This window comes from Cervus elaphus, chromosome 13 (assembly GCF_910594005.1).
Source record: "Cervus elaphus chromosome 13, mCerEla1.1, whole genome shotgun sequence".
Classification (NCBI taxonomy): Eukaryota; Metazoa; Chordata; class Mammalia; order Artiodactyla; family Cervidae; genus Cervus; species Cervus elaphus.
In genome coordinates, this window is record NC_057827.1 from 47806717 (window position 1) to 47832558 (window position 25842).

Genomic DNA, 25842 nt, shown 5'->3' on the forward strand with positions numbered 1-25842 from the left:
TAGGGAAGGCTTTACAGACACTACAGCAGCAGTTGAAATTGCAGGGTGAGGAAATCTTTCCTAGGCAAAGTGGAGGAAAGAGCATTCTAGATAAAGAGAAGGGCCTGGAAAAAGACCAGGGAGACATTCAAGAGCAAAGAATATTCAGAGAGACTTCTGGGTCTATAGCACTGTACAGTACAGAGGGTTATTTTTTTTTAAGTAAAACAAAAAAAATTAAGTATTTACTTTTTTTTTGTTCTTAAGGAAACCACTCAGACAGCATTCTCTCCCAAAGGAGGAGGAGAATAATCATCAACAGCAAACAGCAACTGCAAAAGCCAACGCCACGAGCTGGCTTCACGCTGAGGAGAGAATGCTGTGTGAAGTGTGTCTCCTCGTGGTTTCCGGTGCTCTGCATGTTCAGAGAAACTTCTAGAGTAACAAACAATAGAAACGATCCCTGAAAGTACAGTGTTAATATTTACTATTTTAAAATAACAGTATTAAAACCATTATGTGTTAACATAATATTTAAATGAAAAATATTTAAAATCAATTAGCATGTGACACTTGGATTTTTGCAAATCTCTTTTGTGGGTCTGCATTAATAGTCAATAGCTCCATTCTCTTATCTGCTTCTGCATTCACTGTACTGTGACACAAGATTTTTGCTCAAGTATGTGGGGGGAAAAAAAATCCAGCTTCAAACAGGTATGTCATTGGAAAAGCAGGAGGCATTTTACTAATATTTTCAGATAACTGTGGATACTCTACTCAACAAGCAGTAGTTTCTTTAAGGGTGAGTCACACTGGGGAACCTAAAGTCCTATCAATGAAGTCTGTGTACTCCATCACATTAAATCCCAATGATATGTGATATTTATCCCAAGAATATAAGATTGGTTTAGTAACTGAAAATCAATCAACATGATTAATCATATTAACAGACTAAAAAAAAAAAACTGTATGGTTATCTTAATTGCTGCAAAAAGAGTATCTGACAAAATCCAACATTCATTCCTGACTCAAACCTGCTAAAAGACATCTAGGAAAAACCTATATCTAACATCACAATTAAGATGGATGCTTTCCCCACAAGATAAGGAATAAGGTCAAACTGCTTGCCCTCACCACTTTTACCAACATGGTACTAGAGGGTAAAGCTATAGTATAATGGTCAAGGAAAAGAGATAAACATCATTCCAACTGGAACGGAAGAAGTGTAACTGTTTTTATTCGCAGAAGATCATTTATATAGAAAATGCTAAGGAATCTACAAAATAGGTAATGAACTAATAAGTGAGTCAATTTAGAAAGGCTGCAAGATATAAGCTCAATGCTGAAAATACAATGTATTTCTATCTATTGGCAAAAAAAACTAGAAAGTGAAATGTAAAAAATACATCATTTAGAATCACATCAAAAAAGAGATCTAACTAAAGATGTGTAAGAGCTTTACAAAGGAAGCTAGAAAAAATTGCTGAGAGAAGACCAAAGTAAACAGAGATATACCCTGTTCATGTATCAGAAGAACCAATACTTTTGAGATCTTAATCCTCCCCAAATTGATCTATATTCTACACAATTCCAATAAAAAATCCCAGCGGGCATTTTTGTAGAAAATGATGAGCTAATTCTAAAATCCATCTGAAAAAATAAAAAACCTAGAGATGCCAAAGCAACTTTGATAAAGAAGAATAAAGTTGAAAGACTTACACAAGAAAAGAAGTTCAATATCATCAATCACTGAAATTAAAACCACACTGGCCTAGCAGAATGGATAAAATTTAAGAATGCCTTTGTTGGTGAGGATATGAAGCAGCTGGAATTCTCGTGCACAGCGGGTAGGAATGCAGAATGATACAATCATTTCGGAAAAATGTTTGGCAAATTTTTTTTAAAAAGTTAATTATACACTTACATTTGACCCAGTCATTCTACTTCTAGGTACTACCCAAGAGAAATGAAAGCATATGTTCATACAAAGACTTACATATGTCAGCTTTATTTTGAACGGGTGAAAGCTAGCAACAATCCAATTGCCCACCAACTGCTGAATAGACAACTGTGGTATATCTATACAATGGAATACCACTCAGCAATAAAACAGAATCAACTACTGATGCATACAACAACATGGATGAAACTCAAACTAATTTTGTTGAATTTCAAAGCCAGACCATAAAAAGTACATATTGTAGGATTTCATTTATATACAACTCTAGAAAATGCAAATTAATCTACAGAGACAGAAAGCATTATCAGCAGTGGCCTGGGGACAGGGACAGGATGGAGGGATTACGAAGGGCCACAAGGGGACTGTGTGTGGTGATGGACATGTTCATTATGCTGTCTCTAGTGATGATATCATACACGTGTCAAAACTTATCCAATTGTAAACTGTGAACATTGCAGCTTATTGATAGCAATTACACTTCAATACAGCTGTTACAAAAAACCATTAGTCTATGGTGTACTTAACATGACTTTGATCACTTAGAAAATACTGGTTCAATGAATCACACAGTTCTTCCAAATGCAGATGCACTTCAGTATTTATATACTTTTTATAAAGTATCACACTCAGTAATATCACCATCAATCTACTCAGACAAGTCTTTAATTACTGAAAAGCAAACTCATGGTGACTGATACAAGTTTTCCAAGATTCTAATAATTGCTGGAAAGCTTGATTTTAATCATTGTCAACAAACACTGCCAGTAGTTTTCCATGAAGTGTGAGGCTCATTTAATTAATTTTTGATAAAATGTCTACCAAAACACAAGTCTGCAAAAGAGGAGCTTGTCTGTCAGTTGTTCTTTCAAGTAAAAATGGTATTGAAAAAAAGCAGACAGTTCAGTTGCAACTCAGTTGCTTTTCTAGAAAGAACCATCATACATCCATAGGCAAAGTGCTTTATGCATACCTCCCAATCCATCATTCAGAATATTAAAAAAGTATACTCAAGGGAGGAGACTTTCAACAAGTAATAAATTTCACTGCTTCATCAAGGACATTCTTAATTGAATTTTTAAAATTTTGAATGCACTGTGGGAAAGAGTACAAAGACTATTAGTATTAGTACAGTTTGGTGCCACTGCTTTGATTTATCCTAGAGAAAGTGAAAGTTGTCCTAAGACACCAGCAATTTATCCACCACGGCTTTTGCATCGTTCGTGTAAATGTCAACATGGTGAAAAGGACAAAAAAAATCATCCTAGTATTATTATGAAAATAGTTTTGATCTCACAGACTTGCTTAAAAGAGCCTTGAGATCAAAGCTTCATAGACCATAGTTTGAAAATCACTGCCCTATATCAAGACTTTTACAAACTGTAAATAACATAACAACTTGATAATTATTCCATTAAACAATGTAAACTTGAGCCACAGAGAAAAACCTTACTTTTGTGGGATCTTGTCATCCTATCAGATTTAGCAGATGCATCCTTAACTCGGTTATGATATTCTAAAAGGAATGTTCGTTCATGCTCAAAGAAATCATCTACATCCTATGGGATCAAAAGAAAATATGAGCTTTTTTCACTTATTTGCTTTAATCTAACATATAAATCACTTTGCTACCCTTATAATCATAAAAGATCATCATTTAACAGCATAGCCATCTGCTAATAATCAGACATTACACTGATTTCACCAACAAGTTCAAAACAAGTTCAAACTTCAAAAACATCTATCAGGTAAGAAGTCTTCTACAGCAGAAGGCTTATGGTCCCATATGGTCCAAGCTCCCATGTTGTACTCGAACCTATTCCAGCTTGTACTCTCCACTACAATCCTGCTTCTCCAACACATTTATTTCCTGCAGTGGGAGTAATCAATTGCTTTTGAGAAAAAAAAAAGGAAAAAAAAGCCTGGCAGACAAGTAGAAATCTGCTTTTCTTGGTCTGTTACGCATTTTATGGACCATTCCTGAATGCTGCCAAGCCTCAGCCATTGGCCCTCTCTGATTGCTTTCGGGAAGCTGGCCAAATTAGCTATCTGGGAGCAATTTTCGTATTAAACACTGTTTTCAATCTTTTTTGGAACAAAGCTAGAAATCCATTAAAACTAAAAACAATTAACTACTTTTTCCCTTCTAAAATAGCAATTGTTTACTGAAAAAGCACCAGCTGAAATGATGTAACTTAAGACCCATATTAACAGAACATAGTAGCGAAAGTTAGTGTAACAAACTAACTTAAATGTGACTTAAAATCTGTTAATTCATGTGTACTAGTTTTCTTAACTAGTACACGCGAGGTCTATTGGAAAAACAGAGATAAAACTAACTTGCAGAGTTGTAGTGAAGATTAATGAAATGTGGGCTACCAAACACCACACTGCAAATGTTCAAAAAAATGTCAGCTATTACTTTAATAAAATCATCAAACTCATAATCAATATAGTGGTTTATACTTAATGTTAATCAAAAAGTTCAACATAAGCAGCATCAAAATGGAAATAATCTGAAAACAAAACAAAACAAAACAGCCTGAATCATTTTTTGGTCTCACTGCATGGTTTGTGGGATCTTAGTTTCTTTTTTTTTTTTTTGGATCTTAGTTTCTTAACCAGGGGTTGAACCCACTGCCCTTGGCAGTGAAAGCGCCGAGTCCTAACCACTAGACTGCCAGGGAATTCCCATGTCAACTCTTTATTAAAGTAGCCACAGGACATGCACTGTCAACATATCAACTGCCCTGTCTCCACAAAATCAAAGTATAAATCAAACAGTACTTTACACACAAGTTTTAGTAGATATATTTATAAAAACAGGCAATGATGATAAAGCATTATTTATTGCTTTATTATTTGCTTAATAATATTATTATTGGAGTACAATATACCATCATATGATTCTATATAAACCTTGAAAATACATTTTGCAATAAACATTTTTTTCAATATTTTAATGGTAACAGTTGTCAGAAAAATCAATTCTTGTATCATTTTCAGGCCATCATTAAGAAAAATCTAAGTGTTATCTAGGTAATTGTAAGTACATGCATACCTATCATCTCATTGTTTCTAAATCTAACTCAGTCTTTCTAACAATCCTGTAGCTAGGTAGCATTACTAACCACATTTTCAAAATGGGAAACCTGAGATTTAGAGAAAGAAAAGTGACTTTTCTCAAGGTCAAGTAGCTATTATGAGACAAAACCAAAACTTCAACTGAGCTCTTCTAACTTCAAATCTGAACCCAAGTCGGCCCCTAACATTTGTAAAGCCAAGGCTAAGTGTACAAACAGGCAGCCCCTCGGCGCCCCACCCTGTGACTCTGTAAGGCACCCAGAGGGACCTCACGTGCATGTGGCCGGACAGCCACTCCACCCTGCACACCGCTCTTCTTCCCCTGCTGGCCCTCTTCTCCTTGACTACCTGTGGAGGACAGACCACCAGAGGCACTGTCTACTCACCAGCAGATGAATTCAAGGATAAGTCCAGGCAGGACTTGAAGGCAGGCTCGGAATTTGGGCAAGAAAATGTGAGGTTCTAGGTAAGGAGAATGGTCTGGTTTGGAGGACAGGGGTGTAGGCTCTGGGTTGGCAAATCCCCTTGGAGCTGCAGACCTATCACCCCTTAGAGAAAGGAGCTCTCTGAAGAGGGGAACTCAGGGCAAGCGGCCCAGTTTCCCAGGCCTAAGAAGTCTACTATTCAAACTTCTCTTTCATTCCAATATAACTGCCTACACATCGGAAAATCTCAAAGTATCTCCCTCGTAAAAGAAGTAAATTCTCAAAGCAGTACCTCTGTTAACCAAATAGTGTCTTACCTTTACTCCAGAAACAATTACTCCATCTGCTGATTTAACCATGTTTTTAAAGAAATCTTCAAGTTTCTCTTTTTTATTTTTTCCTCGCACACTCAACTGAAACAAAGGTAAATTTAAGTTAGTATTTCTTTTAAGATCGTAAATGAGAAGTTAATACCTCCTTTATTCTCTGTCGTCAAAACATCAATCCCAAAAGGACTCCAGTTTTTAACTTAATAAAATGGCAATTTCATTATGTATGATCAGTAATTTTCAAATTCTGGGAACTTAAAGGAGTTTGGCTTTACCCACAAAGATTCAGGTTCAGCTGATCAAGGCTCAAAAGTGAAAGTGTTAGTCACTCAGTTGTGTCTGATACTTTATGACCCCATGGACTATAGCCTGCCAGGCTCCTCTGTTCATGGAATTTTCCAGGCAAGGATACTGGAGTGGATTGCCATTCCCTTCTCCAGGAGATCTTCCCAATCCAGGAATCAAACCCGGGTCTCCCACATTGCAGGCAGTCTTTACCGCTGAGCCACCAGGGAAGCCCCCCAAATTGTATAAGTACAGTTGATAATTCTGCTCTAAGGAGCCCTTTCATCATACTTTGTCAAACACTACTACATCATATAAAGTCAACTAAAAATTCAATCAGGAGTTTCTCTGAACATGTAAAATTTATTGGAGTACAATATACCATCATATGATTCTATAGAAACTCTGAAAATGTATTTTGCAAATTTTTCACTCTGAACTCCAAATCTCATCTCCTGACCTATTTTGGGGTGAGCAACTCACGAGACAAAGGACACAAAAGATGACTCTGAATGGCATGAACAGTGTATATCTAAAGGCAAAACTGAGAAGCAGTCAACTCTGACTTTACCACTTATTGCATCAGGGCCCCATGAAGGAAGATCTCATCTAATGTCCTTTTCTGCTGCTGGCTTCAATACTCACACTTAAGTAAGTGACTCACAGATCTCTATCACTATGCCTCGGCTCTTTTCGAATCTTAGATTCTATTTCCAATTGCCTCCATCATATTCTTTACATATATATTCCGCTAACCACACATTAGAATATTTTTAACAGTATCTATTACAATCTGATCTCCAAGTTTTCCCTCTTCTTGGTTTCCTATTCATGGTTTTCCCATCTATACAGTCTCTCAAATTCTCATCTGTTCCCTAAAACCCCATCAGTTCAGTAGCTCAGTCATGTCCAACTCTTTTCAACTCCATGGACTGCAGCATGCTAAGCTTACCTGTCCCTCACCAACTCCCAGAGCTTGTTCAAACTCAAGTCCAACGAGTCGGTGATGCCATCCAACCATTTCAGCCTCTGTCCTTTTCTCCTCCTGCCTTCAATCTTTCCCAGCATCAGGGTCTTTTCAAATGAGTCAGTTCTAGGCGTCAGGTGGCCAAAGTACTGGAGTTTCAGCTTCAGCATCAGTCATTCCAATGAATATTCAGGACTGATTAGCTTCAGGATGGACTGGTTGGATCTCTTTGCAGTTCAAGGGACTCTCAAGAGTCTTCTCCAACACCACAGTTCAAAAGCATCAATTCTTTGGTGCTCAGCGTTCTTTATAGTGCAACTCTCATATCCATATGTGACTACTGGAAAAACCATAGCTTTGACTATACAGACCTTTGTTGGGAAAGTAGTGTCTCTGCTTTTTAATGTGCTATCTACGTTTATCATAGCTTCTCTTCCAAGGAGCAAGCATCTTTTAATTTCATGGCTGCAATCATCAACGGCAGTGATTTTGATGCCCAAGAAAATAGTCTGTCACTGTTTCCATTGTTTCCCCATCTATTTGCAATGAAGTGATGGGACCAGATGCCATGATCTTCGTTTTCTGAATGTTGAGTTTTAAGCCAGCTTTTTCCCTTTCCTCTTTCACTTTCATCAAGAGGCTCTTTAGTTCTTTGCTTTCTGCATATAAGTTAAATAAGCAGGGTGACAATATACAGCCTTGACGTACTCCTTTCTCATGTTGGAACCAGTCCATTGTTCCATGTCTGACTTTAACTGTTGCTTCTTGACCTACATACAGATTTCTCAGGAAGCAGGTCAGGTGGTCTGGTATTCCCATCTCTTTAAGAATTTTCCAGTTTGTTGTGATCCACACAGTCAAAGGCTTTGGCATAGTCAATAAAGCAGAAGTAGATGCTTTTCTGGAACTCTCCTGCTTTTTGATCATCCAACGGATGTTGGCAATTTGATCTCTGGTTCCTCTGCCTTTTCTAAATCCATCTTGAACATCTGGAAGTTCACAGTTCACATACTGTTGAAGCCTGGCTTGGATAATTTTGATCATTACTTTGCTAGTGTGTGAGGTGAGTGCAATTGTGTGGTAGTTTAAAAATTCTCTGGCATTGCCTTTCTTTGGGATTGGAATGAAAACTGACCTTTTCCAGTCCTGTGGCCACTGCTGAGTTTTCCAAACTTGCTGGCATATTGAGTGCAGCACTTTCACAGAATCATCTTTTAGGATGTGAAACAGCTTAACTGGAATTCCATCACCTCCACTAGCTTTGTTCGTAATGATGTTTCTTAAGGCCCACTTGACTGGACTCCAGGATGTCTGGCTCTAGGTGAGTGATCACACCATCGTGGTTATCTGGGTCATGAACATCTTTTTTGTATAGTTCTTCTGTGTATTCTTGCCACCTCTTCTTAATATCTTCTGCTTCTGTTAGGTCCATAGCATTTCTGTCCTTTGTTGTGCCCATCTTTGCATGAAATATTCCCTTGGTATCTCTGATTTTCTTGGAGATATCTAGTCTTTCCCATTCTATTGTTTTCCTTTATTTCCTTGCACTGATCACTGAGGAAGGCTTTCTTATCTCTCCTTGCTATTCGTTGGAACTCTGCATTCAAATGGGTATATCTTTCCTTTTCTCCTTTGCCTTTCGCTTCTCTTCTTTTCTTGGCTATTTGTAAGGCCTCCTGAGACAACCATTTTGCCTTTTTGCATTTCTTTTTCTTGGGGATGGTCTTGATCATTGCCTCCTGTACAATGTCATGAACCTCCAGCAACAGTTCTTCAGGCACTCTATCAGATCTAATTCCTTGAATCCATTTGTCACTTCCACTGTATAATTGTTAAGGGGTTTGATTTAGGTCATACCTGAATGATCTAGTGGTATTCCCTACTTCAATTTAAGTCTGAATTTGGCAATAAGGAGTTCATGATAGAGCCACAGTCAGCTCCTGGTCTTGTTTTTGCGGACTGTACAGGGCTTCTCCATCTTCAGCTGCAAAGAACATTATCAATCTGATTTCAGTATTGACCATCTGGTGATATCCGTGTGTAGAGTTATCTCTAGTATTGTTGGAAGAGGGTGTTTGCTATGACCAGTGCGTTCTCTTGGCAAAATTCTGTTAGCCTTTGCCTTGCTTCATTTTGTACTCCAAGGCCAAACTTGCCTCTTACTCCAGGTTATCTCTTGACTTCCTACTTTTGCATTCCAGTCCCCTATGACGAAAAGAACATCTTTCTTGGGTGTTCTAGAAGATCTTGTAGGTCTTCATAGAACTGTTTAACTTCAGCTTCTCTGGCATTAGTGGTTGGGGCAAAGACTTGGGATTACTGTGATACTGAATGGTTTGTCTTGGAAACGAACAGAGATCATTCTGTCATTTTTGAGATTGCACCCAAGTACTGCATTTCAGACTCTTTTGTTAACTATGATGGCTACTCCAGTTCTTCCAAAGGATTCTTGCCCACAGTAGTAGATGTAACAGTCATCTGAGTTAAATTTGCCCATTCCAGTCCATTTTAGTTCACTGATTCCTAAAATGTCAATGTTCACTCTTGCCATCTCTTGTTTGACCACTTCCAATTGATTCATGGATCTAACATTCCAGGTTCCTATGCAATACCGTTCTTTTATTGTTCTTTACAGCATTGAACTTTACTTCCATCACCAGTTACATCCACAACTGGGCACTGTTTTCACTTTGGCTCCGTCTCTTCGTTCTTTCTGGTTATTTCTCCACTCTTCTCCAGTAGCATATTGGGCATGTACTGACCTGGGGAGTTCATCTTTCAGTGTCATATCTTTCTGCCTTATCATATTGTTCATGGGGTTCTCAAGGCAAGAATATTGAAGTAGTCTGCATTTCCTTCTCCAGTGGGCCACATTTTGTCAGAACTCTCCACTATGACCCGTCCATCTTGGGTGGGCCTACACGGCATGCCTCATAGTTTCACTGAGTTAAACAAGGCTGTGGTCCATGTGATCAGTTTGATTAGTTTTCTGTGATTATGGCTTTCATTCCGTCTGCCCTCTGATGGATAAGGATAAGAGACTTATGGAAGCTTCCTGATGGGAGAGACTGACTGTGAAGGTATGAAAGTATGAAAACCCCATACCTTTCACTAAAAATCTTGACACAATCTACAACTTCTTTCTTTTTCCTTCCAAAATCACACTTAGAGCATCTCTTCCATACTTAAATAAGTTCACAGAGTTTCATAATGCTCAGAGACTGAACGCCAATCCCCTTAGCAAGGTACTCAACACTTTGAAAAAACGTGGTTCAGGTTACCTTTCCACCTCCCCCCAACCCCCAAAGAGCCTTATGCTCCACACTGTTGTCAAAAGAGGCTCTGAACTCTTAGGTTCCTCTGTATTTGAAATGGTATCTCCTCTCCCACCAAAAACTCTATTCAGACTTTAACATTCAAAATAAAAGGCATCTCTTCATGAAACCCTTTCAAATTCCCAGTTAGAATTCACTGCTCTATCTTAGGCCTCTCAAAGCTCTCCAGCTTTTTTTTAACCTTATTTTTTATATTAATTATTTCACTAATTCACTCGTTTAATAACAAACCATAATGAATGTAATATTATAACCACGCACTGTGCTGGGTGTTACAAATATTAAGATGATTAAGAGGTGGTCCCTACTCTTAAAGTAACTTATGGTACAGAGGAGGTCAGAGAGAAGCAAACATATAATTACACACAGTATGAGAAGTATAGTGTTAGAGCTACTGATGGGGTATTAGCGAAGCATCCAAGGAACTCAATACGACTGAGGGGTTGAGAAAGTTAAGACTGGAGGCTGACTGACCAGTCAGGGTCAATAACCCAATAACCCAGGCGAAGGTTATGAAAGTCTGGACTAGTCTTTTGGTCTAGTGATGGAAGGAAGTATGCACATTAAAATGAGACAGAGAATCTGGTGACTCCTGATAGGAATAGACAAAAGGAGTCCTGAGTAATTTTCATGGTGGAAGGGACTGGGAGTTATTGATGCCTTCTTTGAGATAAGACAGAGAGTACAAAAGGAGGCATGGATTTAAAAGAAGGGTTCAGCTGAGGGTAAAAGGCCAAGGGATACCTAAACGGAGGTTTTTCAGGAGGCTATTTAATGAATAGTGCTGGGACTCGGGAGTGATACAGTTGGGGCGAGGGGAGCGGCCAAGCGGTGCTGTCCCATGCAGCTTCTGGGATCTTAGTTCCATGACCAAGGATCAAACCCGTGCTCCCAGCAGTGGAAGCACAGAGTCCTAACCACTGGACCACCAAGGAATTCCCATAGATTTCTAAGTTAATAGCATATCAGAATCGATGGAGCCACAGAAGCAGGTATTAAAGAGAATTTACAGAATTAGAAATCTTATATAGACTTGTAGAGAACTCAGTGAGGAACCGTGGAAGAATCAGATTTAAATGAATGGATATATAGAGGGAAAAGCCCATGAAGCAGACTGGGAAGCAGCCATAGAGTTCAGAGGTGAACACATCAAGACGGATTCCCATAGATCCACAAGAACATGGGAGTCAGCATAGCTAGAAAGGTATCTCAGTCAAAATGGAAAAGCATTGATGTATTTCACCACATTAACAGAATAAAAAACATGATCATCTCAACAGATGTACTTTTTCATGATAAAAACACTCAATAAACTAGGAACAGAACTTCTTTAAGCTGACAAAGGGTATCTAGGTTAAAAACCCACACTTAACATCACACTTGATAGTGAAGGAATAAGTGCTTTTTCCCTAAAGATCAGGGACAGAACACGGATGTCTGCTCTTATCATTTCCATTTAACACCGTACTGGAGGTTCCAGCCAGGGCAGTGAGGCAAGCAAAATTTAAAAAGGCATCCAAATTGGAAAGGAGGAAGTAAAAAAGAAAAAAGAAAAGAAAGCTATTAAAGGAGTGTGGCTGCCAAGGTGGTTGAAGGCTATGGGGGGATACAAGAGGTTCGGGCATTTGCTTTCTGACTGGGTCCACTCCCAGTGAACAAGGTCATTATTTGATCATGAAGAATTATTGAAATTAGCTTTAATGGAAAATGACAGAGATCTGTCTAAAGTCATAACACTGCTAGTAGTGATAGAACAGGCATTCTAGGCAAGGTAAGAAAGAAAGAAAAACAAAAGGGCTATTGACAGGGTCAAAGTGCAGGAGAAGTCAAGGGTCTGGGTGCAGCAGTGAGTCAAAGAACTCCAGTGGGAACAGGGAAAAAGGAAGTTGTGAGGACAAGGCTATGTTTGGAGTCCATCATATCAGGGTTTAAGAACTCGGGGGTGAGATGAGGTCCTCAGTGTGGTCACTGATGCCATAGGAAGAAATGAATGAAGGTTAGGAAACATCTGTCTTCTGCTAAAAGTATGAGTTAATCTTGGCATCCAAATAGAGACTCCAAGATCTGTATCATCCACCCACTAAAAAGATTTTTTCCAGGACCACGAATGAAGAAACCTCTTGAGGCAGGGAGGGAGGAAAATCAGCAGCAACCAGCACTGAAGGAGGCAGGTTAAACAGATCAAGAGTCAATGATCAACCCAAAAGTAACTGGGAATTCTTTACCTCAAGAACTTCTCTGGAATTCTGCATAAGGCTTCAGAAGCCTCCAAACTCAAATTTAAGAAACATTAACCGATTTAATAACACTATTTCTTAAGAAGTTCACAATTCAGGATCAAAATCAATATCCCATGCAGTAACATAGTTTAGCATCATTTAAAAAATTAATCTACTCAGGTTCTACTGAAATACTGGATCATCATTAAAAAAGAGTCATATTAAACTGCCTTGAAAAATCAGAACATTTTATAAAACGTATTTATAAGGCCTTAAGCCTTTTCTAACAATTCCCTTTTCCTTCCAATGACTCTTTAAAAATAAACCCTGATCACTGCTTTGATCAATTCAATACTCACATCTTGATTATATTCCAGGAAAACATGGAAATTTAAATCTTTCCTCAAAATGGGATGTGCAGCCACACGACACAGAAACACTTCATGCATTGCAACCGTCTTCTTGAATATTGCCAAATACTCACTAGAAATAATACACAAAATTAAAGGTAAAACACTGCAGAAAAACACCCGCAAGTTTTTTAAGCAAATACTAGGAATTATTCTAAATGCAAAACTAGAGGCACAAAGATATATTCCACGTAAACAAAGGTTTTTAGTTGAACTGTTAACGAAATATATAAAACCCAGCTCTGAAAAGATTTCATGCTAGTTAATAGTATTTATTATATATAAATGTTAATATTTTTAGGTTTTATGAACCTTTCTTCCTATGCAAGTTGATGTTAAAGGTAACTATAGGGCTTTTTGTTTTCAGCTTCAGAGAAAGTATACTACAAATTATAGCATACAATTTTAATGATTCAATTTCTAGATAATTACTGCTTTTAAACACCTTCATACAAGTAAATAAATAACACAAACCTCAGTAAGCATATTTTCAACTTAAATAACTATTTTCATCTAAAGACCCAAGCACACAAGAAAGAAACACACCATGGAGAGACTAGTGTTTTCCATTACATTGAAGAACTGTGTTTAAAACATTTTAATATCATCAGTGAATCACAGCGATCATATAGTAATACATGTCAGTTTGGAAAAAAAAAGACACTCAAGGAAAAGGCCCAATATTCTTGCTTCAATTACGTGCAAGGAGGTTAAGTTTTACATACCAGCAAACCAGCAGGACCAATGTTGGGAGAAGTTTGATCTCTGTGAGGGTAGTCATTCAGTGAAGACAAAAAAGAAGGATGCAGAGGATGGAGGTAGCAGTAGAATAAACCCAAGGTTCTCTGTTATCCAACCCCTAACCAGACCACAAAAGAATCATGATCAGGGCCACTGGAAAACCACAGGTTCAATATTAATGTGCGCTGCCCATTTCCAGCTTTCAGGCTTATAAACTCTAGAAGTTGTACCTGTCCACTATCAGGCTACTGCTTGCACTCAGTATTGACAGAATTCTTAAAATATCTGTCACCTTACCCTTTAACATGGAAGACCTACTTTGTTAACTTCTCTTGTCAAGAGTTTAACATTCTGAAGAAGAGTCTAGTAGCAGCATGAATATATGCTTAAAAACTGAAATTCAGTGGAAGAGGAGAGAAGGAAATGCACAAACAGGAGAAATGATCAGAAAAAGTGATGGAGGTGATGGTAATGCAAGGAAAGTGATTTCCTTGTTTAACTCTCAAAATACAGAAAAACAATATGCAGCAATCCAAAATTATTTCAAATGTGTAAGGGGAAAAACTGTATTTTCAGCGAATATACTAAAAATGAAATAGAATTTTTTCAAGAATTCAATGTATGTCTAGTATGTCAATGTATGTCTAATACGTATGTCAATGTATGTCTAATAATCATTTAATAAAAAACACTAAAAAACTATATTCTCTCATTGCTTTGCTCCTATTCTTTTCCCTTCAGGCAGAAGCCATAGGCAGACAAATGAGGGGGAAAATTACACACACATTCGCACACACACACATACACACACACACTTTTTGAAAAAGAAAGAAGAAAATATCCAGAGTTGCTTAGTGCATACTTATATGAGAAACAGAAATCCTGGTAGAATGCACTTGTCCAAACAAGAGAACCAGGTGGGTAATGACTGAGGCCTTGTAAATAAAAATAAAAGGATCTACATGTGTGTTTTAAAAAATCATTATTTCCCTTTCTACTATCTTTTATGAACTTGTGGATCTTTTGTTTTCAATCTTCAGAGTTTATTGAAAATAGCAATTTAAAGAATTTTACAATGCAGACAATTCTATAATTTTCCTGTAGGCTCTGATCATGATAGTTAACACTGGTTGTATGGCTTCCTGCATCTTCCAGAAAGGGTCACTGTGATGAAATGATTGAAAGGATGGGATATCAGAGAGCAGAGAAACAAAAACAAAAACCAAACAAACAAAAAAAGGGCATAAAAACAAGCACAAATAACAACAAAAGTCACATACGCTTCCAATTCCTGTTTCATCTTCGTGAATTCCTCCTTTGTCATAGATCCTTCTCCTTCTCCAAGTTTCTGCAGTTTCTCCCTTGAGGCATCAAAATCAGGTCTTGGTGGTGCTGGAGGGATCTGTCACAGAATAAAATCACTAGTTTTGTTCTGACTGTGCCATGCAGCAGGAGGATCTTAGTTCCCAAAAAGGGATATATCCCACACCTCCTGCAGTGAAAGCACAGTCTTAACCACTGGACCGTCAGGGAAGTCCCCTAAACCACTAGTTTTAAAGATTTTTATTTCTCTCAGTATTTGCACTATCGCCACCACAAAAGACTTGTCTCATCGGTTCTCCCTTGAGCTGGCCCGCTGTTCTAACAGCATCTCCCACTCTAATAAACTTTACTTCCCTCTCAAAAAAAAAAGACTCCTGTCCGATAGAGCTAAAGACATCCTGAATGAATGAGGAATATCCTAATTAAGGTTAGAGAAGTTGATTAAGTCTAGAAATTAAGATTCGTGAAGTCCTTAACACCAAGGAAGAAACAGAGCGCAGCACTATCTTCTGGTATCAGATCAGCAGCACCCAAACTTTAGGAAGAGGATACGTCAAGGCTGTATACTGTCACCCTGCTTATTTAACTTATATGCAGAGTACATCATGAGAAACACTGGGCTGGAAGAAGCACAAGCTGGAATCAAGATTGCTGGGAGAAATATCAATAACCTCAGATATGTAGATGAGACCTTATGGCAGAAAGTGAAGAACTAATGAGCCTCTTGATGAAAGTGAAAGAAGAGAGTGAAAAAGCTGGCTTAAAGCTCAACATTCAGAAAACTAAGATCATGGAATCCAGTCCAATCACTTCACGGCAAATAGAGGGGGAAACAGTGTAAACAGTGGCTGACTTTATTTTTCCGGGTTCCAAAATCACTGCAGATGGTGATTGCAGCCATGAAATTAAAAGATGCTTACTCCTTGGAAGGAAAGTTATGACCAACCTAGACAGCATATTAAAAAGCAGAGACATTACTTTGTCAACAAAGGTCTGTCTAGTCAAGGCTATGGTTTTTTTCCAGTGGTCATGTATGGATGTGAGAGTTGGACTATAAAGAAAGCTGAACACTGAAGAATTGATTCTTTTGAACTGTGGTGTTGGAGAAGACTCTTGAGAGTTCCTTGGACAGCAAGAAGGAGATCCAACCAGTCCATCCTAAAATAAATCAGTCCTGGGTGTTTACTGAAGGACTGATGTTGAAGCTGAAACTCCAATACTTTGGCCACCTCATGTGAAGAGTTGACTCATTGGAAAAGACCCTGGTGCTGGGAAAGATTGAAGGCGGGAGGAGGAGACGACAGAGGATGAAATGGTTGGATGGCATCACTGACTCAATGGACATGAGTTTGGGTAAACTCCGGAAGTTGGTGATGGACAGGGAGGCCTGGCGTGCTGCGGTTCATGGGGTCGCAAAGAGTCGGACATGACTGAGCAACTGAACTGAACTGAACCCACTCTTTAGTCTGTAGACTCCTATGTGACAACCTAGAGCTCTCAAATGTATATGCACATAAGCTCTAAGTACACACTAATTAAATGTGTTGCAAATATGCATGCTATTTTTCCAAAGTATGTACATGGTATGATTGGAGTGTACCAGAGGCAGAAAGCACTGACTCAACTACAAGAGAATAAGGCACAGACGAATGACTAACCTCCCCCTAGTCTCCCACAGTGAGGGGGAAAGTAAGCACTTACCCTAAATAAAAATACAAGGTCTGAAAGAGATGTATCACTCAAGGGAATGATATAAGAAAAAAAAAAATCGATCTTAGAGGAAGAGCCTGCAAGTAAGAACTGTGAAGGGGAAATGATGGAAAGCAAAGATAGCAAGTTAGCAGAAGGAAAGGTGAGTAGGGGGAAGTTAAAACAGCAACGACCAGAAGAAAAGGACTATATCAAGGAAAGCAACAGAGAAGGGAGCACCCGGTACAGACTGGCACATGTTCATTGCTGCCCACACACGACATCTACTGTGTGCCAGGCGTGATGCTGGACGACCAGCACATAAATAAGGCATGGTCTTGATCTTTGAGGACGGTTTAATCTATGAGAAAAAAGTAGTAAGAAAATAACACCATACAAGAAGGTGAGGGGGAAAAGGGTGGAAACAGGAGAGCTTCCAGGCTAGTAAACACACTGACATGCTGGGAAAATGGAAGGTGGTACATCCTGGCAAGGGCATGAGGGTTCTGTGCCAACCCTTCACCCCAATATCTCATCCTATGCATCTCTTCCACTGGGCTGTTCCTCAGTTGTTTTCTTTATAAAAACTGGCAATTAACAACAACAAAAGCACTGCCTCTTGTGCACCAAACTGGAGTTGTAGAAAGAAAAAAAAAAAATGCAAATGACTGAGAGTAAGGGCCACAAGGATAAAGATGGAATCAGGTCAGGATGATTTCAAGGAAATCAAATGAAACAGTTCCAGAAATCTGAGTGTGGTCAACAGCTGAGGCACACCAGGTGCATATTCACATTAGATATTCTCTCAGGAGCCCTTCAACTCTAAACATCTGTCTACCTAGTGGTTCAAAACCAATATGGTCTGTAACACCTCCTTAGTTATTACCCCCCAGGACAACAAGCTCATTTCAATTCTAATAAACAGTAAGAATTTAAGTTTATATGAGGGAGCGTTACATATCGATATTGCCACACTCCCAAACAAGACAACTTGGGATAAAAGGTGGCAGTCAATTATGTTTCAGTCAATTTTTTAAAAAATTACATCAGTTCACTTGAAGTGTTGAATAAGATTTCCACACATAATGAAGTATCCAAAAAGCTCCTAGAAAATAGGATTAAAATGGAACCTCAATACTTACAATGTAACCTGCATAGTCTTCATTTTCAATGAAGGAATCGTGAAGCCAGATAAATTCTTCATGTTGTCGAACAACAGAAAACTCGTTCTGTTTAAAATTTGGCAATGAGCTCTGCAAACACAGAGATTCTCTCAAATGAAAATTAAGATTAGACTATATAAGCTTCTACGAACATTTTATACCTTATTTTCTAAACTTAGTCTTTAATGAAAAATAAGCAGCAGTGAATTATATATAAACTAAAATACAATTTCTAATTATGCTAAAAACCAAAATTCTAGTCATATTACATATGTAACAGCACAATAATTAAAATAAGTAAAAAGTAAGTAAGTAAGTAAAAAAATCCCGTTTACCTTTGTGTGAACAGTGAATTTTACTTTGTCTCTCTCACTCAGAGCATCAGAAATGTCCACCTGCAGAGCAGCATCACTCTGAAGATCTACATTTATTGCTTTAAGCTAGAAAAAAATAATACCTCAGTGAAAACACTATAGGTTTTTATGCAAATTCATTCTTCTCCTAGACAATAAGAAGTGCAAAAACAAAAAACTAAAATAGCGAATCTTAGATCTAACAAGTATGCAAGTTCATTTAATCTATCTTTTTTTGGGGGGCGGTGCTTTGGGTATCAATTTTCATTCTACACCTTTCAACTATCTTTTGTATGAGTCAATGTGCTAACTATGATTTACTATAGTTTCACCCAAAAAGTAAACTATTTTCCAAAAAGATGGTCTTTTACAAGTTCAAGTGTCCTAAAATTAAGAAACGTATCTACCTTTAAGAATAAGAAAGATAATAAAAAGAATAACGGCCAATCATTTAAATTTTATTGCTTATTTTAATTCAGGAATATATAATAAAATTAATGCAGTTAAACATATTATATATATGCAAAGTGCTAAGAAAAATGCTAACAAATAATAATTAACTCCTGTGATATGTATTAAATTTTACTCTATAGCTTCAGTACATTAAAAGAATTGGGTATATTCCCTATTTAGTGCTTCTATTTACTCATCTACGAGAAGACTTCACTCATAATTCTAACCGCAATTTTACTCATTCTTAAATATCACTCATTTTTCTTCCCTTTTAAACAGATTAACATTCTAATATCTTAGGGTAATTTGGAGATTTACAAAAGAAGCAAATACACTAAAAGATAAAATCAAGTCTTAGCCAGATGCAAAGATACGAAATATTAAAAATCTAACTAATTAGCCTGCTTCCAACACTCTAGCTGTACAAGCAGGACTGCCTTTGGAATCTTCCCGAATCATTAGGGCTTCAAATTTCAATCATGATGCAAATGGAAAAAATGCTAGAAGCAAAACTGTTCACTCTATGATCTCAATTATATTTTTTAAAAATGCATACATAAAATTATTATGTATAGGAAATACAACAAAATGTGAGTTGCAGTGGATTTTCTTCTATGTTCTTTTATTCTCCCAACTTTCCACAATATGCATGAATTACTTTTATAAAATTGGAAAAAAGCCTCTAAGAAATTTTGTGACTTATTAAAAAGATGATTTTTGTGAAGTTTCTCATTAAATAGAGTTGTTTATTAGTAATGAAAGTAAAATGCTATTTCACTTTTGCACTACTGGTTCTATATTGAGTAGACGTATTTTTAAAAAATAAATAACATTACAATCTAACTTAACAATCACAGAAGAAATGAATCATTATTTAAAATGCATGATACTATCTATGATGGCCTTTAACAAAAACTTTATTGGTAACTTTAATAAGTTTATACTGAATTTAAATTTCAACCAGCAATCATATTTTTAAGTTAACACTATAAACTTACATAAAAATGTTTTAAAAATCACTATTGTACTCTGCTACATGTAGCCATTGTCTGATAAAAGAAATTAAAGGCTGTCCTGGATTACAAAGAAATTTTCTTTTTCATTTTCCAATTACCTTCATTGCTTCCACAATACTGGAAACATTAGAGTCTCTGTTCTTTGGTTTTCTTGCTTTTATTTAGTCTTATCAGGTCTTCAAACTGTTTCCTACCTCTTCTCTAACCTCTTACCTTAATTCTAATTTAAGAAATCTGTTTCCTTATTTCTTTTTATTCATATTGAGGCCACTCTTAAGATGTTTATTGTGGTCGGCTGAATTAGAGCTCTCCCAAAGACATCCACGTCCAAATCCCTGTGGATGTGACCTCATATGGTAAAAACAACAACAAAAAAGATGTGGAGTTTATCCTGGATTACCCAGGTGGGCCCTAAATACAATTACATGTATCTTTATAAGAGGGAGATTGGACACAGACAAAAGGAGAGAAAGCAACTTAACTAAGGAGGCAGAGATTAGAGTGGTAAAGCCACAAGCCAAGGAGTGCAGGCGGCCGCGAGAGAGCTGGAAGAGACAACTAACTCTTCGCTAGAGCCTCAGGGAGCGTGGCCCTGCCAACACCTTGATTTCAGCTCAGTGATACTGATTTCAGACTTCTGGCCTGCAGAATTGTGAGAGAATAAAACTCTGTTGTATTAACCCATCACGTTTGTGGTAACTTGTTACAGCAGCCCCAGGAAACTAATAAATTTGTCTTATGGATTTTGGAATAGCAATCTTGGCAGTCCTTCATTAATGTCTCCCTGCCTGGTCTAGCATTTCTCAGACACAACTGGCAAGATCAGCTTGGATGCTTATTAAAAAACACAGAATCCTATGTGCTATCACAGACGTATCAAAACAATTTTCAGAATAAGCCTTAAAAACCACATGAGGGAACGCTAGTCTAGATTTTCCAGACTGTCTTTACATTCTGTCAAAACTTTGTCTCAGTTGCTAATATTTTCTTTTTAATGATTACATAAAAACATTTTGCCAGACTTCATATCTCTAAGTACATTTTAATTTTCAGGTTTATTTTTTTAACCACTGCACTATTAATCTGGAAACACACCTTTCAGGATTTCTACATATGAACAGCTGTTATTTATTCTTCCAATTAAAGATTATTTCAAATTATTAACATATTTCTCTGTCTTCTATTTCAGTATCCTTTTATACCACAACCACTATTTCCCTTTTTTTGCTTTGTTTTGTCTGACAGTAAACACTTGGCTTTTTAAAATTGCAACTCATCAATAAAAGTATTTCTATATACAAAAAAGTATACCTCTATTACACATTCCTATATTCCTATATATCACTTTTGGTCTTGTACTCTATTTTTTTAGGTACAGTTTACATATAATGAAATGCAGATTTTAAGGATATAACTTGAAAAGTTTTAACAAATAAGTAGATCATACCCTTGTAATCATCACCATAATCAGGATATGGAACATTTCCATCAGTCCCAGAAGTTCCCTCTACTTCTTTCTAACCTTTCTATAAATTCTCTTCTTGTATGCTTTACTAAAGCACCCCATATAATAGCCTTAACAGCTATTAATTCAACCTGCCATTTGCTTCTTTCATTCTTTTAACAGCTGAGTTCTAGAACTGATCTCAGGAAAATGTACATGAATTACAAATGTGGTCACAGCAAAATGCTGATGGTAAGATTCTGATTCTTCCTCTTTACATCTCATAAGTTCAGCTAAGTATCAGCAGAAGCATTCATTTTGATAGTGGATGTTCCTATGGTCAGTTCCCATATACACGTCAGACTACAATTTTTTTCCATTTCCTGGGCCTATGGAGAAGGATTATTTTGTCTGAACACAAGATTTGTTTCACACACATAAGGGTTTGCCAGCCAATAAAATCATCTCCCACATCAATACAAAACTCTCTGAAAGATAATCTGGATGGATAAACAAGGTCCCACTGTATAGCACAGGGAACTGTATTCAATATCCTAGGATAAGCCACAATGGAAAAGAATTAAAAAAAAAAAAGAATGTTTGTATGTGTAAGGGCTTCCCTGATAGCTCAGTTGGTAAAGAATCCACCTGCCCCAGTTCGATTCCTGGGTCAGGAAGATCTGCTGGAGAAGGGATAGGCTATCCACTCCAGTATTCTGGCCTGGAGAATCCCATGGACTGTATAGTCCATAGGGTCCCAAAGAATGGGACACAGCTGAGCTATTTTCACTACTATATATGTATAACCGAGTCACTTTGCTGTATTGCAGGGGTGGACACAACACTGTTAATCAACTATACTTCAATTTAAAAAAATTTAAAAAGAAAGATAATCTGATACCATATTTCATCAATTGCAGATGCATATTTTCCACATTTTAATGTATCTGAAATAAGGATGCCCTGTAATTGATGACAAATTAATAGTTTAGTTGGCTGTATTTTTTTCTTAGTGGTACATGTAAGAAAATATATCTTCCAATCAACTGCACCTTAGATTTAATAAAATATCGTATTGTAAATTTAGTGGGGTTTTTTTTCTTTCTTTCTTTTCTTGGCCCTGTTGTGCAGTTTGCAGGATCTTAGTTCCTCAACTAGAGATGGAACCCCACCCCATGCAGTGGAATCACAGAGTCCTAACCCTGGACTGCAGGGAACTTCTGTAAATTTAGTGCTAATTAGACACAATGTACACAGATTTTTGCCTGGAGAAGGAAATGGCAACCCACTCCAGTATCCTTGCCTGGAAAATCCCATGGACAGAGGAGCCTGGCAGGCTACATTCCATGGGGTCACAAAGAGCTGGACACGACTGAGTGACCTCACACATACACACACGCACAGATTTTGCAAGCAGACTATCTTCTTGGTTTAGAGAAAAATAAGTAATTTTAGGTAGCTTTTATTAAGGGGAGGAGTGAAGCAAACAACTGTGATTTATTAACATTTAACTGTGTGCAACTAGTCAGGTCAGTTTGAGGATATTCTAATTAGACTACACTCATCAGTTTAATCCTAATCTGGGTCAATAAACTTTGTACTTTCTTTTGTCAAACACTTACTAGGTTAAACACTTGTGTCATGGTCAAGAGAAAGCCCAGGCAGAGGAAATGGATTAAGCAACATAAATACACTATCCTTAGAAATATAAAGACACTGCCCTACAGCTAATAGATTAATTCTTCATGTATAATTAGTAAAGGCAACATTCACTACTAGTTTAGTACATTGATGTGTTTACACATTAAAGTATCTACTTTATGACACTCCTAAAAAACTATCTTTTTTCAGAAAAGTAAATACATGTACAGAGATAGATTGATGGGAGGAGGAGGAAGAAGGGAGCAAAGTAACTGACTTTTGTATTGCCACAGCTTCCCAACCAGTCTCTTGCTTCTGTCCTCTTTCCTCTTCAATCTACATTCCATATAGGGCCACTGGAACGATACCACTAAACTAGAACTCATTCCCCTGCTCAAAACCTAAGGGGTTCTCCCTTGGAGAAAAGCCTAGTCCTTACAATGAGCCCCCAGGCCCTATTCTTCTGGCTCAATGCAGCCCTGAAAGAAAGGTGCAAACCATAATAGTGCTAAGAAACTATTTCTAGAGAATTATAGTATAATCAGTGAAAAACCCCATGAGATAGACAGAAATTCTGGTTCTGGCCAAAATTTAAATCTATTTTACTCCTAGTCCAGTTAGGATTTAAAAAAAAAAAAATTATTATTATTTTTTTTTTAACTTGAAGTACAGTTGATTTACAACCAGTTATAATTTTGGAGATGGTGAGGGATAGGTAGGCCTGGTGTGCTGCAGTCCATGGGGTCGCAAAGAGTTGGACACGATTTAGTGACTGAACAACAACAAGTAATTCTGGAAGTCCTGTAATGAATTATTTCCATTATTATACCCAGTATACTCAGCAGTCAAATCAATGGTTGATATACATACACCTTCTGGAAACTAGATTTCATCTACCATACCAGAAATAAGTCACTTGATGTCACTCCAATACCTTTCTCACCGGTCTTGTCAACTCTCACTGCTCTTTGCCATACCTGACTTGCAAACTCCCACCTGGAAGATCAATTCAATCAACATTTTTTGCTTTCTGAGCTGAGTGTGGCTAGAGAAAAGTCACAACTGTTTGTTGCACTTGTCCACTACAAATTACTGGTCTCAAAACTGCATTAGATCCTTAAAATCATTCACAGTCCTAGGCCAATCTGCTCAGCTCCCCTTCTGACTCCCTGAGCAACTACTCCAAACCTTTCCTGTCTCAAGCCTCAGCCACATTTCCACCCCTATGCTCAATAAGGGACACTGCCTCCCACATCTCCAAAAAATAAACACCAGCAGCTGTTACCCCTTCAGACCCATCAATAAATCTTTCTACAAATAGATTTGGACTCAATGCCTCTGCTTTCTCAGAAGACATGGTGTCCTACAGAGAGCTGAGCTTTCTGGCCACCTGAGCACATAACCTTCCTGTCTGCTCTAGCACTGCTCTTCTAGTCAAATTAAGCCTGGTCTCACAAAACCTCCACACAGTGAGGACCTAATTTCCAAATCCAATACTTTGCAGTCTTCTTGACCTCTCTTCGGTCTTTTGCCTTGATGATCATTCTGACCCTTTCCCTTAAAACTCTCAGCTTCTGGGAATGCTTCTCATTCTCTTCCTGCCCATCTCAGCCCCGTCAATTAGTCCATTTTCTCCCCCTGGCATGTGAATCTTGTTTCCTCTGGGTATCTAGCCTTCATAACCTCAGCCATTCTTGACTAATAACTCCTGAATTTATACCTTCAACTTACATCTCTTATTCTAAGTTCCCAATCATAATTTCAAGTTACCAACTAGATACATCCATCTGGATGTATCTATTGTTTAGGGTTTATGTATTTATTGCTTAATACTTATTAAACCACCGAGCGCCTTCAGTATGCCAACCGCTGCCGGAGGTGCTAGGGTGAAAAGACACAATCTTTGTCCTTTCAGATCTTAGTTTGTGGTTTTGGGGGAAAGAGTTTAGGCACTTCAAATCTAGCATATCTGAAAACCAAACCTATTATCCACCTTCTAACTCTCCTCTCCTCTCCTATATTCCTCATCTCCTTCTCCTCTGCCCAGCCCATGTATTTCTTAAGCCACTATGCCCTGTCCATTCTGTCTCCTAGACATCTCTTTGCTATGTCCTCTCCTTCATCCCTTTTCCCACTGCATGGCCTTAGTTCTACCTTTAACATTTCTCATCTGGACTGCCACAATGGCCTGGTAACTGCTTTCTGCAAGAAAAGCATCTTCCACACTGGAGTCATCTACAATGCTATATGTCCTTCCCAGCTAAGAACCCTCAGGACTTTCCACTGGCTGGATTTTTTATCATTATGCACTTTATCTGTACTACCAGTATTTACTCCTGCCTCCAATGAGAACCAGTGCTGCAGGTGGAACCAAATGACTTATCTACACATGTTATCTTCTCTGCTGACTAGCCCTCCCCTTCCCTAACAGCCTACACAATTTCTGATCAACATTTAAGGTTTAGCTCCTTTAGGAGACAGCACCACAGTTAACGGGATTCCCTGGTGGCTCAGCGGTGAAGAATAGACCTGCAATGCAAGAAATGCAGGTTTGATCCCTGGGTCAGAAAGATCCCCTGGAGAAGGAATTGGCAAACCACACCGGTATTCCTGCCTGGAGAATCCCATGCACAGAGGAATCTGGTGGGCTACAGTCCATGGGGTCACAAAACAGTTGGATGTGACAGCCCAGGACCCATAGTTAGATTCCCTCTGAGTTTGAATCTATTTCCTACTGGCTGTAGGAATCTGGGCAAGTTACTGTCTAAACCTGACTTTTCCTTTCCAAAGTAGGAATAACAGAAGCAGTTACTTCACAAGGATTTGAGAAGTGAGTTAATATATGGAAAGTCCCTGGCATGCAGCAGATGCTTCAGCAGTGCGTAGCTATCGTTACGTCATCACCCTCCTTGGGACTCCCTCAGCACTTCACCCTAAGTCCCATACTACACTGCCATGGTCCCAGCTTTCTCTTCTTCCTCTGCCAACATTCAACTTATCCTTTGCTAACAAAATCTATGTGACATTTT

General features: G+C 38.0%; 1 protein-coding gene and 1 non-coding gene across 2 annotated transcripts in view; both read right to left on the reverse strand.

Annotated features, from left to right (window-relative positions):
* SNX6 (sorting nexin 6) overlaps positions 1–25842 on the reverse strand; it is a 48128-nt gene that overhangs the window by 18671 nt on the left and 3615 nt on the right. The window contains exons 3-8 of the mRNA XM_043921763.1: positions 18242–18346; positions 17886–17996; positions 15012–15133; positions 12940–13063; positions 5763–5858; positions 3390–3495 (exon numbers count right to left, since the gene is read on the reverse strand). Of these exons, the coding sequence (XP_043777698.1) occupies positions 3390–3495; positions 5763–5858; positions 12940–13063; positions 15012–15133; positions 17886–17996; positions 18242–18346 (664 nt within the window). The remainder of the gene's footprint in view (positions 1–3389; positions 3496–5762; positions 5859–12939; positions 13064–15011; positions 15134–17885; positions 17997–18241; positions 18347–25842) is intronic.
* Positions 250–458, reverse strand: LOC122707235. Its single transcript, XR_006344754.1, has one exon. It is a non-coding gene; the product is annotated as a small nucleolar RNA U3 (small nucleolar RNA).